This window comes from Camelus dromedarius, chromosome 7 (genome assembly GCF_036321535.1).
Source record: "Camelus dromedarius isolate mCamDro1 chromosome 7, mCamDro1.pat, whole genome shotgun sequence".
In the NCBI taxonomy this organism is placed as follows: domain Eukaryota; kingdom Metazoa; phylum Chordata; class Mammalia; order Artiodactyla; family Camelidae; genus Camelus; species Camelus dromedarius.
In genome coordinates this window covers 3,239,484-3,252,225 of record NC_087442.1, presented here as the reverse complement: position 1 = coordinate 3,252,225, position 12,742 = coordinate 3,239,484, and the positions used below count along the sequence as shown (strand labels likewise).

The 12,742-nt window shown below is 48.1% G+C and overlaps 1 protein-coding gene across 3 annotated transcripts in view; it reads left to right on the top strand.

The window, feature by feature from the left end:
• The window catches only part of DPP6 (dipeptidyl peptidase like 6), an 846,033-nt gene that overhangs the window by 209,571 nt on the left and 623,720 nt on the right, over window positions 1-12,742 (top strand). Inside the window, exon 1 of one of the 3 annotated variants that reach the window (XM_064487178.1) lies at window positions 8,218-8,855. The exons of the other annotated variants lie outside the window; for them this stretch is intronic. Coding sequence (XP_064343248.1) covers window positions 8,625-8,855 — 231 coding nt within the window. The 5' untranslated portion in view covers window positions 8,218-8,624. Of the gene's footprint in view, window positions 1-8,217; window positions 8,856-12,742 lie in introns of those variants that run through there. 3 annotated transcript variants of the gene reach the window in all.

Genomic DNA, 12,742 nt, shown 5'->3' with positions numbered 1-12,742 from the left:
GGCAATTTCTGTTTACCTGTCAAGCAAAATATAAATACAAGCAATTGTTTGGAGAATTACTCTTTTGAGTTCCAGATTACAGTGATTGGAAATGCAGTTAGGAGGATAGACAAACCTGTTTTTTCCCCTTTATGAGAAGGAAATTGTTCAGAGACGGGTCCAGGGGAGCTGATGGAGTTACAGTGCACAGTGAATTGAGTTACCCGCGTGAAGCAAATGAGAAGCTTCGTTTCCATTTCATTGCCCCTAATATAATCTGTTTTCATTAACGAGAACCCTCTGCATCTCGTATCTGACATACCCATACACGCATGGGCCAGGGTTTTGCGTTGACGTCTGTTGTACTTGCTTGAGGCAGTGTGAAGGAACAGAGTCAGGCTTGCAGTTTATTTTCTTTCTCAAGGTTATGTCTTGCACTTGACAGTCAGGATCTATTGTGTGTATACACTGGTAGTTACCCATAACTATTAACCCCGTGCATGTGGTTCAGAGAATGTGTTAAATTCAAGAAAACCACTGAGCCACTGAAAGTATCAGTGGCCCATTTTTAAATTCACAGGTTTTTTTCCATGGAGGTCTGGAGAAGATCTGAAGTGATTGTGAAAAAAAAAAAAAAAAAAAAAAAAAAGGGATTTTATCTGAAACATTTTAAGGTGCCTTAAAGAAGTAGATTCAGGAAAATTAAGTCCATAAAAGTTGGTTTTCAACTCGAATATGTTTATTAACTTCATTGATTTTTAATTCATGACAAGATTTTTTTCTTGCGTTAAAAAAGCAATGAGTCTAAACCAGAGGCACTGGGGGTTTTAAAGAAATCAATTTCTGAAAGTAAGATTTATTTTTCTTGCAGTTCTCCAGAGCTCATCTGCCAAGTTGCATCTGTTCTGGCAAGATGGGAGAGGCTCTCTGCTAAGGTGCAAAATCAAAGATTTTCTGAGATAAGCCCCAGCAGGAGTGGTCCCTTAGCTTTGACCATATCTTCGATGTCTACTTTGTTAATTCCTTTTGGCCTCTACCTTCCTGCTGAGATGAGCCTTAAACATCTCAGTTTAAGGGTGAAACAGCATTCTGAAAGTGCCCCCCAAAAGACCACCTGGCCTCCATTCTATTTTGACTTTGAGTGAACTGCTAAGGTAACCCCCATTTAAATGAGGCAGACTGGCCTTTGCACATTCTGGAAAAATCCCTACCCTCTGGACAGTCCTTGTTAACTATGCTAAACAGGTAAGCCGTTTCCCGGGAATGAGCTAACGTTCTGGGAGTCTTCCAGCTCACCTTGGTGCCATTCAGAAGTACGCTGTAGTGGTTATTCTAGTGCAGCGTTTGCTTCTTAAACTTGAGTGTCCATCAGACTCACCGGATGCCGGGCCCGTCCCCGAGTTTCTGACTCAGTAGGTTTGGGATGGGGCCCAGAATCTTCATTCTAACAAATTCCTAGGTGACCCTTACGCTCCTGGTCCAGAGACAACCCTTGGAGAGCCACTGCGCTTTCGGGTTGAAAAGGCTCTTTTGTGCTCCTGTAATAAACAACCAGGATGTTATTCTGAACACGTTTGTGATCTGGTGGTTTCTAATGGTCTCTTTCTAATAGAACTAGCAGGGCTGGCTGGGGATGTACCCAATGAGTAAGAAATTGAGAAAACCACATCTATTCCTAAAAGGAAGGCCTTATCAGTTTATAGCACCAGTCCTGAGTCACTGAGAGGAGGCCTGACTGCAGTCTGTATGAAAGCAAGGACTGTGCTCATTTCAGTTACCTGTCTCGTCCCTTGAACGCAGCTAGAACAGAACAATGACTGGTACAATATTTACTGAATAAACAAGTGAAATGCTTCAATTTGATTTTATGCATAGATTTCATGCATACAATTAGATTTATTGTCTAAAAATCTATTTTCCTAGGTTCTAGGCATGTATTTGATTTTAGTTTTAGCGAGCTAGATCCCGATTCATAGCATGACGCAAGCATGCTATGTAACGAATCGTCCCAAGTGCAATGGCTTTAACTCAGGATTCACATTGCTGCTGGTCTAATGTGACACAGCTGGTCTGCATGGGCTCAGTTGGGTGCTTATGCCTTGTGTCCCCTGATCTCTGGGTTAAATCCAAGTTACGGGTTGGGTTCAAGTCTCCCCGAGTGTGTTCTCATACGAGAGCCGTGTTCCTGAGGCCATGCTCGCACAGGATGCGTTGTCTGAGTGCAGGAGGCCCGCCAGGCTCTGCTGGTACCTGGAGGGCCTCTGCCTGCATCATGTCCATTCATCCTCTGTTGGTCAGAGCGAGCCGTTTGGTCCTGCTGGAAGTTGAGCTGAAAGGCAGGTGGGCGAGTGCGGATTGGCCGAACAAAACTCCAGCCCATCACAGTTTTGAATATGGAAATAATGACTCACCTCAAAGGTGAACTAGAAGCCCCTGGTGTGGACTGCGTTGTGCTCTTGGAAGAGGAGGCAGGGACCCAGACTGCCTCTCCCCCGGGGAGGGTGGCTTGTCCCTGTGGTACTCGTGCCATCGAGGGTGGCTGTTTGCTTTTCTTCTCACTCGGGCCTTGGCTGTTCGCTGTTTTTCACTGGTGCTATTTCGGACAGTGCCTTAACTCGAAGGAATGGTGTTGGTTCTGGCAACGGTTGACACTGGGTGAGACAGGGTGGGAAACGGCATTTTAAGAGACTTTTCCGAATTCCACCCAGGAGCTGTCCAGGAAGCAGGTGGCCCTTCTCCCTGCCTGGCCTGCCTCAGGGTGGCGTCTGGCCCTGCCTGTCTAAGGCATCTCATCCTCAGCCAGATTCAGCAATGCATCCTGCCTGGGCATCCCGGCGCGGGACACGTGGTGCCTGGCCCCAGGGGCCAATTCGCTGGGCTTAGCTCATCTTCTTGTGCTATTTCTGGCTGCTGATGAAATCAGCCTTGCACCTGGCCTTCCCTGAATGTCAGTCCTGCCGGACATCATGCCCTCGGCCCTTCTGTACGACTGGACTGGTTTCCAGTGGAGCCGGGTTTTTCACTTTCTGTGGCAATTTCCCTTGGCCTGCAGTGGAGCAGAATTTACATGGAGAAGCCAATGAACCAGCGCTAGCTCTGTTTCCTACTGTCTAAAGAAGACCCTGCATTCGAGTGACCCCGATTCTGTCTGTCCTTTTCTGTTTCATTGCTCCTTTCCAGTGAACGCCTAGGAACCCCTCTGGGTGACGTGATTGAAAAAAAAAAAAACCCAGTCTGAGGCCTGCGCCGCGGAGCCTGCTTCCCGTTGTGTCACAGCCAGCCAGACTCGGCCCTTCAAATGCCCACCGTCCGTCACAGGAGAGAGCGGATAAGAGCTTTCTCTTCTTCCAGAACACAGCCACCACCTCTGCTGGTTAGAAAAGTGAAGCCCGGAATTGCAGAGGCTCATTAATGTCACTGCAACATTAAAGGGAAGCAGATTCAACTTAATTCACTGGACTTGGGAAGCGCGTGGTTTGAAAGGCAAGGAGCTCTGGGGGCGTTTCGGAGCGGAAGTCGCTTCCCTTTTAATCTAATAATGCGTGATGTATGAATTAAGACATCTTGGACGACAACTTGGTTGTGCTCAAACGATCACCAGGGACAGACAGAAACAACAGACTCTCTTCTGTATCTCACATTCTAGAAATCTTAGGAGCCTTGGAAAGCACTGTGGAAGCTGTCACTGAATAATCGGAACACGTGAAAAGACAGAGGTCGATGCCTCCTCTAGGAGGTAAAGTGACTATTTAGATAATTTCTGAGGCCATGATGGTAGTGAAAGGCGAGGCTTTGTAAGTATTCAGAGAGCAGCAAGACATTTTTAGAGGAAAAAATTAGATAATTGACTGCTGTTGCTCCAGAGCAAGGGGGGATGGAAGACAAGAAAGAGGAAGGGGAGGAAGGAGGGTGCCAAGTGGGAGCAGAGAGGAAGCAAGTCACGGTCCAGTGTCCATGGGCAGAGGTCACGTGTGTTCGGGGCCCCGCGGGGAAGGAAGAGCGGGTTACCGCCGCCCACCGGGCTGAGAACAAGAGTATGTGCCCTGGGCTTGGCTGAATCCGTGGTTGCTTTACTCACTCGGCCATCAGCTTTACCACGTGTGTTGATAACCACGTCCGCGTGCACGGGTGCTGCTGGGACGGGCAGTTGTACGCATGTTTCAAACTGTGTGTAAGAGCCAGGCAGAGGCACGGTGTCGCGACTAACAGGCAGGGAAGTGCTGGGAAATAAACATCGAACTGTCTTAATTCTAGCAGAAGCCTTTTTGCTGGGTTAAAATCAATGTTCTTCTTTAAAACATGTTAATCTTTTAAGTATGAATTTGAAAAGCTCAAAGTTAACTTAGTTGCTACTTTCACCTTGCGTTAAAGCCAGGATTTAGCAATTCCTTTTTCTTGCGCTGGATGTTTCCTATTTGTAAAGGTTTTAAAGATGTCGTACCAGCCAGACCCACATTGGTAGTCATCTTGCAAAAAAACATTCTAAAGAAAGAGAGGAGAGGAGTTGGTGCCTACTATTTATGTACTTATACTGTATTCTCTCAAGCTACTGAAATACTTGTTTATTTCTCCCCATTTATACGAGTACTGTGTAATGATTTTTTAAAACACTGATGCTCAGTTTTTTAGGGAAGTCTTCTGTCAAAGTATGCCCGTTCATTGCTCCAAATATCAGTGTTGGAAAAGAATAAAAGTCTTAAACAGGGATCTGCCCTCTTCCTTCTCCTCAAAGAGAAAGGGGAAGAGAACAGGATATAATTCTCTCCTAGAAATAAGAAAACCTCTTAGGTAATAAAAAATCATGCTTAGGCTGCTGATCTCAGTATAGTTTTGGGATTTTTACAATGCTTAGCTTGCATGTAGACCAAAAAGTTCCCTTACTGTCATTATAAAAAATGACTATCCACTGTATTTTGCAACAGCCGCCTAATTCCAATGACTTATCATATGTATTCTGCAAATTGGTACCAGGAAAAATGAACACACACTCACTTTTATGTAATAAAGAAGGAAGAAATAATCACATGAAACTAGACAGAAAAACGGGTCTGTGAACAGGATTTTAAGCAATATTGAGGAATTAAAATCTTGACATGAAACAATTCACCAAGTATTTTCAAAAGTGGTTTCCCAGGCTTAGCTGATAAGCAGGATTGGAAGCCTACTTCAGCAGACCGCATTTGAGGTGTTTGGGAATTCAAGGTTGAGTGGAGGCAGTGATTGACAAGCTTCCTGTGGAAACGCTCCACCTCAATTTTCATGCCCGCTGGGAGGTTCTGCTACTTTTCATAATCTTTCTCCTTGTTTAGAGGATGGAGTTGGGAAAGGGTTACTGAAGGCAATAAGTGAATTAATTATGCACCACAAAGTGCCACAGCTTGCTAGTCTCTGCAATTGCATCACTTCATTCATCGTAAAATATTAGCAGTTTCCTCTTTGCATGAGGGACTTCTGAGTCCTGACAATATATCCTAAGAGACACTGCAATATATGTATCAGTGTTCAAGGCAAATTTGGATGTGTGAGTGCACATATGCTCACAAACATGCACGCACAGACTCAACGCTCCAAGTCCAGATCATTCTTTAAAATGAGTTGTGTTCCATGTGCAAGGGGAGAAAAGCAGCCAAATCCTTCTTAAGTTAGCTGATGAGCCCTGGGTCTAGGTGGTACCTGAGAAACTGCACCATGTGCAGGTCATGCGTTTACTAGTGTTCTGCCTCCGTCCCTCCACACTGGCCCCTGGGGGGCTCCTGACCCTCCCCATTTGTATCCTGTTTACTTTTCAGACATGCCTCTTTAAACAGTTTTGTGCCTCAACTGTGCCCCCAATTGTTTATGAGATTTATAGCTTTTTTTCATTTTACAGATAATGTTAAATCAAACCTGCTTATCCTATTGTCTGAATCAGTTAGGATTTTTAACTTTGACCAAATTGTAATTTGAAGCCCTACCAGCTCCCTTGGGGGTATGATTTTAAAAGTGAGGGACCTGTGTGCCTTCCTCATCTCCCTGTCAATCTCTTCTTGTTGACTGGCACCCGTCTATGAAGTATGGTGTATGAGATCTAAACTGTGTCCATGTAAGTACTGTATTTGGTATGTATTGTTTTAGGGCAGGAAATATTTGTCATGCTTCTTGTTACGATTTCAAGTTTCATATATATGTGTGTATGTATATTACATAAGTAAGACCCTCACAGCTTCTGTATTTAGCGAAATGTCAGCTCCATATGCTGCAGGGAGCAGCGGGGAGCGTTCCTTTTAAGTCGGTTTGGAAAGGCAGCTTCAAGGATCTAAAGCACAGCTGGGCGGGGGAGGGGGATGACAGCAAGGTTTCCTAGTTATCTAAATGTGATGACTTTTAAAGTTTAGCTTTATGGCTCTGGTAATTGTTGCCTCTGTCTTCAAAGTCAAATGGGGCAGAAATACTCCGGCACCCCCAGATCTGTGGGCAGGATATCTGCCCCTGCAACATCCTTTTGGTGGTACAGGGAGCCTCCCAGCTACCTGGGATGCTGGTTTTACTTGCTTTTGTAGTTTCTGTAAAGGGAATGTGTTTTCCAACTACCTTAAGATTGCACTTTTCTTTTTAGTGGAGGGAAACCACAGTGGATGCATGTGTTATAAATTTTATTTAAAACAAGACTACCTGCTAGGTTGAGAGCTTGAGAAGAAGGGAAGAAGGATGGGAAGGGGTCCTCTCCCAGGAGACTTACTCACCTGCATTCGGCTCCCCCACCCACCCACCCAAGTTAAAGACACAGAGGGAGGAGGCAATTTCAGGACCAGGAACCAGGGTCTGTCTTTCCCTCTGGGATTTCTGGACTTGAGCCGTGGTGCCAGGAGATGGCCTTGGACTCAGATCCAACAAAGGCTGGCGAGCCTGCAGGAGGGCCTGCTGAGTGGCCGAGGCCTCACCTGTTTTTCTGAAAACCTAAGTGGAGATGTTCACGGAAACCATAGGGGAGCAGGCAGCACCGCCGGAAGGTGAAGGTGAAGCTGCCCTCTTGGACCTGGAGTGGAAGGCGCAGCAAAGTGTCTGCGCAGGTGCGAGCTCTCCACCCGCCTCCTCCCTCCGGAGCCTGGGGTCCTGGTCCGCTCAGGGTGGGACGGATCATCCTAGCTGGAAGGGCCGCAAACAAGAGGAAGAGGGTTGCGCAAGGAGGGCTGTTCCAGGCCTGAAGGAAGAGCGCCTAGACCCTCCAGGAAGACGATGGAGCGGATTCCAGCAGGAGAGAGAGGATCCCGGAGGCCAGGAAGGAGGAATCCACCCCGGGAAAGGGAGGGGGAGAAACCAGACAGCCTGCGGTCTGGAGTCGGAGCCCAGCACCGAGGCACAGTTTGTGTCTTTCCACACAGGGGCGCTGGAGCACGTTTTAATGCAGCAAGAGTTACTGCGCACCCTGACCCTGGCACCCTCTTTGGGGTCGTTTTTCCCCTCCCACTTCCTCTCAGTGGGGGGCTGGGGGGGGCGCAGCGAGCTTTGGAAAAGTTACCGGCATCACAGATGCTTCAGCCTCCGCTTGTGTTCATTGAAATCGAAAATGGAGTTCGCGAAACGCACAAATAAGTGGGGTGTGCGGGGAGGAACGTTTAACCGAGTTGCTCTGAAGGCTTCCAGCGGGCACCCCTCGCTTGCCTCCCGTGACCTTTTCCTTTCTTTTTTGAAACCCGACGAAGGAAAAGGGATCTGGATTTGAAGAGCTTGGCTTGGTTAGGAAAGGGACTCGAGACAGCGTCCCCTGAGTCTCCTCCCAGCCCCGCAGTTCGCTCTTCCACACACCCGCATTCGCACCCCCAGGCCCGGGGGTCTCTGCTGGTGTTGTTTCAAGTTAGGCAAGAAAAGCTGGGAGGAAAACACGAGGGGGAGCGCCTTGTTGGGCGCCGGGGCTGCAGCTGCGAGCAATGCGAGCGCGTGGACGCGGAGCGCAGACCCGCGCCGAGCCGAGGACGGGCGTCTCGGGGTGCCGCCCCCTCCCTCCGTGCCCCCGACGCCCCCTCCCCAGCGCCCGCCTCTTCTCCCGCGCGCTCTCCCTGTGAACCTCCCGGGGGCGCGGAGCCCCCCGCGCGACCCCGCCTCTCGCCCCCGCACCCACGACCTACGCGCCCCCTGCCGCCTCCTGGCTGCCAGCCCCCGGCCACCCGGCGCCATCAACGGCGGGTGGAGGGCCGCGTGGGGAGGGCGAGGGGAGGAGGAGCCGCGCGGGGGGCCTGGGGCGGGGGAGCGCGGAGATTCGCTCTGGATGCTCGCCCGTCTCTAGGTGGTGCCAAATTCCGGGGCCTAGGCATTTTCCCTCCCTTTACGTGTTTTTTTTTTTCTTCTTCTTCTTCTTCAATGGCTTTGATTAGGCCGTACGTGGCCGTGGCAAGGAGTTAAAAAAAAAAAAAACAGAAAAGAGAACACACCCCCAGACCCCCGCTTCGCCGAGCCGCCGGGGGAGGGAGCGGAGGAGGCTGAGCCAGGCAGTCGCCCAGCGGCGACTTGAGAGTGGAGCGCGGGAGGAGCGGCCGCGCTGCCGCCGTCCTTTCTTCTCCTTCTTCTTCCCCTTTTCCCCCTGGAGGGGGTGGGGAGCGGGAGCCCGAGAGGGAGAAAGCCGAGATAAAAACACCCCGAAGACAGCCAGCCAGGGCGCGCAGAGACCGATGGCTTCGCTGTACCAGAGGTTCACAGGCAAGATCAACACCTCGCGGTCCTTCCCGGCGCCCCCGGAGGCGAGCCACCTCCTGGGCGGCCAGGGGCCGGAGGAAGACGGCACGGGGCCCAAGCCCCTCGGAGCCCAGGCGCCGGCGGCGGCGCCCCGGGAGCGCGGCGGCGGCGCGGGCGGCCGGCCCCGGTTCCAGTACCAGGCGCGGAGCGACTGTGACGACGAGGACGTAAGAGCACTTTGGTGGGTGGGGGGTGCGGGGGGTGCGGGGGGTGCGGGGCTCGGGCCGAGAGCAGGGGACACGCGCCCGCGCCGCGTCTGCGATGGTCTTGGGGCGCCCTCATCCCTCCCCTCCCCCACCTCTCTCGGGAGCGCCCACAAATACACTCCTTGCGCGGATCTCGGTCACCGCCGTCCTGGAGCCGGTCCCTGTCTGCAGCGGCGGCCAGGAGTTGGTGGCTTTGAGGGAGCAGCGTTGGCCGAGCTGCGCTGCTGGGATGTGGAATCGGCTGGATGTCTGTGTGGATGTCTGTTGTTAATTGCATGGTGCTATGGATCTTAAGGAAAGAATTCGATCTGTCTGTGTTTACAAGTTGGTTTCTCTTTGCTTTTGCTTTTTCTTTGTTTCCTTTCGGTCTCCTTTAAGACTCGGGGAAGATACTGTTCCAGGCTCTTTTTCTCCCCCTCCTACCTGTCCCTGGAATCTACATTGTGGCCGCCTGAGGGGTCCCTTCACTCACGTGCCTCCACTCCTCACTTCTCCAGCGCTCCCCACCAGCGCTGGGAGTGGTGGTGGTGGTGATTTACTTTTCAGAAAAATAAAATAAAATAAACGCACTAGCATCCGAGGCACAATCCCCTGTCCCAGGGCCCAGCACAGTTTTTGCTGATGGGGGTCAGGCCCCGCTTCCCCCACACCTAGCCTTGGACTGGCAACAACATTAGACAGCGTTGGCTGAAAACTTCTCCTGGAGCATGTTTCCTACTCTTCTCAGGGCTGGAAGCCTGGGTTTCAAAGGTTGGCTTTGCATATCACCTTAGTAACCAATGACTCAAGCAGGAGGGGGGCGGGCTGCGTGGATGGATGAGGTCAGCCACCTGTGTTGATCCCTTTCAGCTATTCAGAGAGCCAGGGAGGACCAGGAGGAGAGGAAACTGATGTGACTGAAACCTTCTCTTCCCAGAAAAAAAAGAGAAAAATTCCAGACAGGCTCTCAGACAGGCAGGCAGGGCCTGCCCCTGGAGTTATGTTGGCTGTGTTGGGTTGTAGAGCTCACTGCGTGTACCTTTGAGAGTTTCCCACCTGGGGACACCTGGGCACAGGTATTTACACGGCCTCTCAGATAGTCCACCTTGATGTACTTAAGGCTGTACATGTCCCTGCACCGAGCAGAAGGTCGTGGTTATTCATTATGTCCTGCATGTACTGCACCGAGCAGAAAGTCATGGTTATTCAGCATGTCCTGCCTTGGGTTTTGTTTTGTTGTATTGATGCAGGGTGTGGAGACTGTGACAAAGATGACAAAAGTTTGTGAGAGATGTAGTTTGTGTGTGCATGTGTGTGTGTGAGCTCGCGCGTGCACACACACACACACACACCCTGTTAATCAGATCTTGTGTGAGATTTTCTTCTTTTGGATTATTTCCAGACTCCTCTGGTTACACGGAGAAATATCAGAGAGATGTCCCTCACTGCAGTGGGTCAGGTCCTGAGGGAAAGGCATGAATTCTCAGGCTCAAGAAATTAGAATCTTTGAGGAGGGGTTTCATTGGGACTGCTGAAAAATTCTTGAGAATTGAAACTACTGAGAATCTCAGGGAGGACAATTGAGCTGCAGTGCAGACAGAAATGATGCACTTTTTGCCTTAAATCTGACTTAAAACCGTTGGATTGTGTTATGCTTGGAGAGAGAACAATAAGCAGTTTCTTCTTAACAGGCTCTAGGTGTCGCTAGGAGAAAGGAAAGGAAAGGCGAGAGTTCCTGAATTTTATTTCAGATGATCTCCACCCATCTTTTTTGTTTTTATTTTTTTCATCTTAAGCTTAGAGCATATTTTCCTTCTTTTCAGTTTGACATACATCTAGAACTGTTTCTCAGATAAGCAAAAGGATTGTACTGAGAAACGAATTGTGAATTTAACATTTGCAAATGATTTCTGTTGAAATGACTCTGAACAGTTTATCTATCTTAAATTCATAAACTCTTAACATCAATGTTTTTTTCCCAGAAAATACAGAAAATGTGTGTGTGTATAGGTATAAATATAGTGTATATGTCCATAGTACCCTTATGAAAAAAAATATATATATATTTAAAATGTATGATTAAACCAATGAGACAGGGCTAAATACAGCATCAGTTTCTTGAAAACTTTTGCTTCTCTCAGAAAAAATATTCAACATTGAAAAAGTTATAACCAAAAATTTACTAAAAGATAGATGTATGTATTAAACAGATTACTTTTCCTCCCAGAGCAGGGGCTACAATTTGCTTAAGATAGGAGTTTAGTACTAGCTCAAGAAAGTAGATATGAAAACTGCTTTTCTGATACCAGTCCTTGTCAAGATTAAAGAATTCCGCTACCCAAATTTAAACCCGAAGATATACAACTAATTAGAACACACTGCATATTATTCTAATTGCATATTATTCTGTGTACCTTGGTGCAACCAGGTAAGCACTTACTTAAACAGTTGGACGTCCCCGGGGCACAGCGGGAGCTGTCCGAGGTCCTGAAGTGTCTTCTGCAGTAGCACACAGGAAATCTCCAGCACTTCTTTCTAGAGTTCCAACACTAAGGTTGGTGGTGTTATGGCTCTTCTGTGGCTTGTCGGTCAGGGAAAGCTGCTCCATGGAACAGAAGAAGCTTTCCCACCTTAGTCACTGAGATGATGGTAAGGAGCATACCTTTAAAATCCAGTGAGCTTTGTGCCTCGTCCTTCCGTCTGGAAAGGGGGAAGTAAAGTGTTGTTCTTGACCGCTGTATGTGTGTACACACACATGCCTGAATGTGACCGAGAATGGGTAGTTCTTCACAACGCAAAACTGAAAGTAGTCACCAGGTCTAGAAGAGACGAGTCAAATGCCGAGGTTGCGTGGCGGGTGACCGGGAATACATTGCCTGTCTGCACCAAAGGCACGTGTAAGGACCTCTCTGCTGTGTAGCACCACAGAAAAGCCTATTTGGGGTGGGTCAATTTTAAGATGTGAAGTTTAACTTTGAAATAGAAATAAAGCCAGAGTGCTTTTTCTATTGAAATTTTCTCATCAATCTTAGATTTATTAAAATATAACGTCGATGACTTGGAAAACCCCTCTGAGGAATCAATAGCCATTCTGATTTAAAATTCACTGTGTAGGTTTAAAAATAAGTTGACTCTTAAAGAAAGCTTTGCTGGAAGCGACTTTTAATGGAATTTAGTAACTTCCAATAGGAATTAACTTCCACTAATTTTAAAATATTGAACTTCGTCATGCCCCTGCTGGAGCGTTTCCTTTTGATTTCTTGAAGGACTTCGGAGGCCTTGGATAACTGCCAGGGCAGTTGTCTTGTTGGGGCCATGTCAGCATGTTCCTATATTCTTCATTTTTGGTGACACATGATTTCCTAACAATGCAAATGGGATGACAACAGGATTATGAAACAGCAAAATTAACCAAAACAGGGTTAGAGCCAAAAAAGCACTGCCTGTGATGTCTGTCAGCTTATGAAGTATTTCATCTTCCTGTAGGTCTGCAGCAACCAGCCTTTCTACTTTCTCTCCACCTTGATATTTCACTGGTATGATGTCAGCATTCTGTTAATTCCTCCTGGAAATTTACCAACTTTAATCTTTTTTTAAGTTTTTTAATCTTTACTTTCTTCTGCTCCAATTTTAAATGCTTTTTAAAGTATTTAATATCACTTTTTCTTCCTAATATAGGAAAAAAAATCTACAACTTTCAACTGTCGTCTTGATGCCATTGCTCTCAGGACTAATTTGATGCTGGTCAGTGTAACTCACCTACAGAGGAGCTATGGGGTGTCACGGGGTCGTTCAGAGCTTTCAGCTTCTCAGTCAAGTCGTCTAAAACTGATTCCACCAACTTGTTACAACGAACCCCTTTTCCTTAT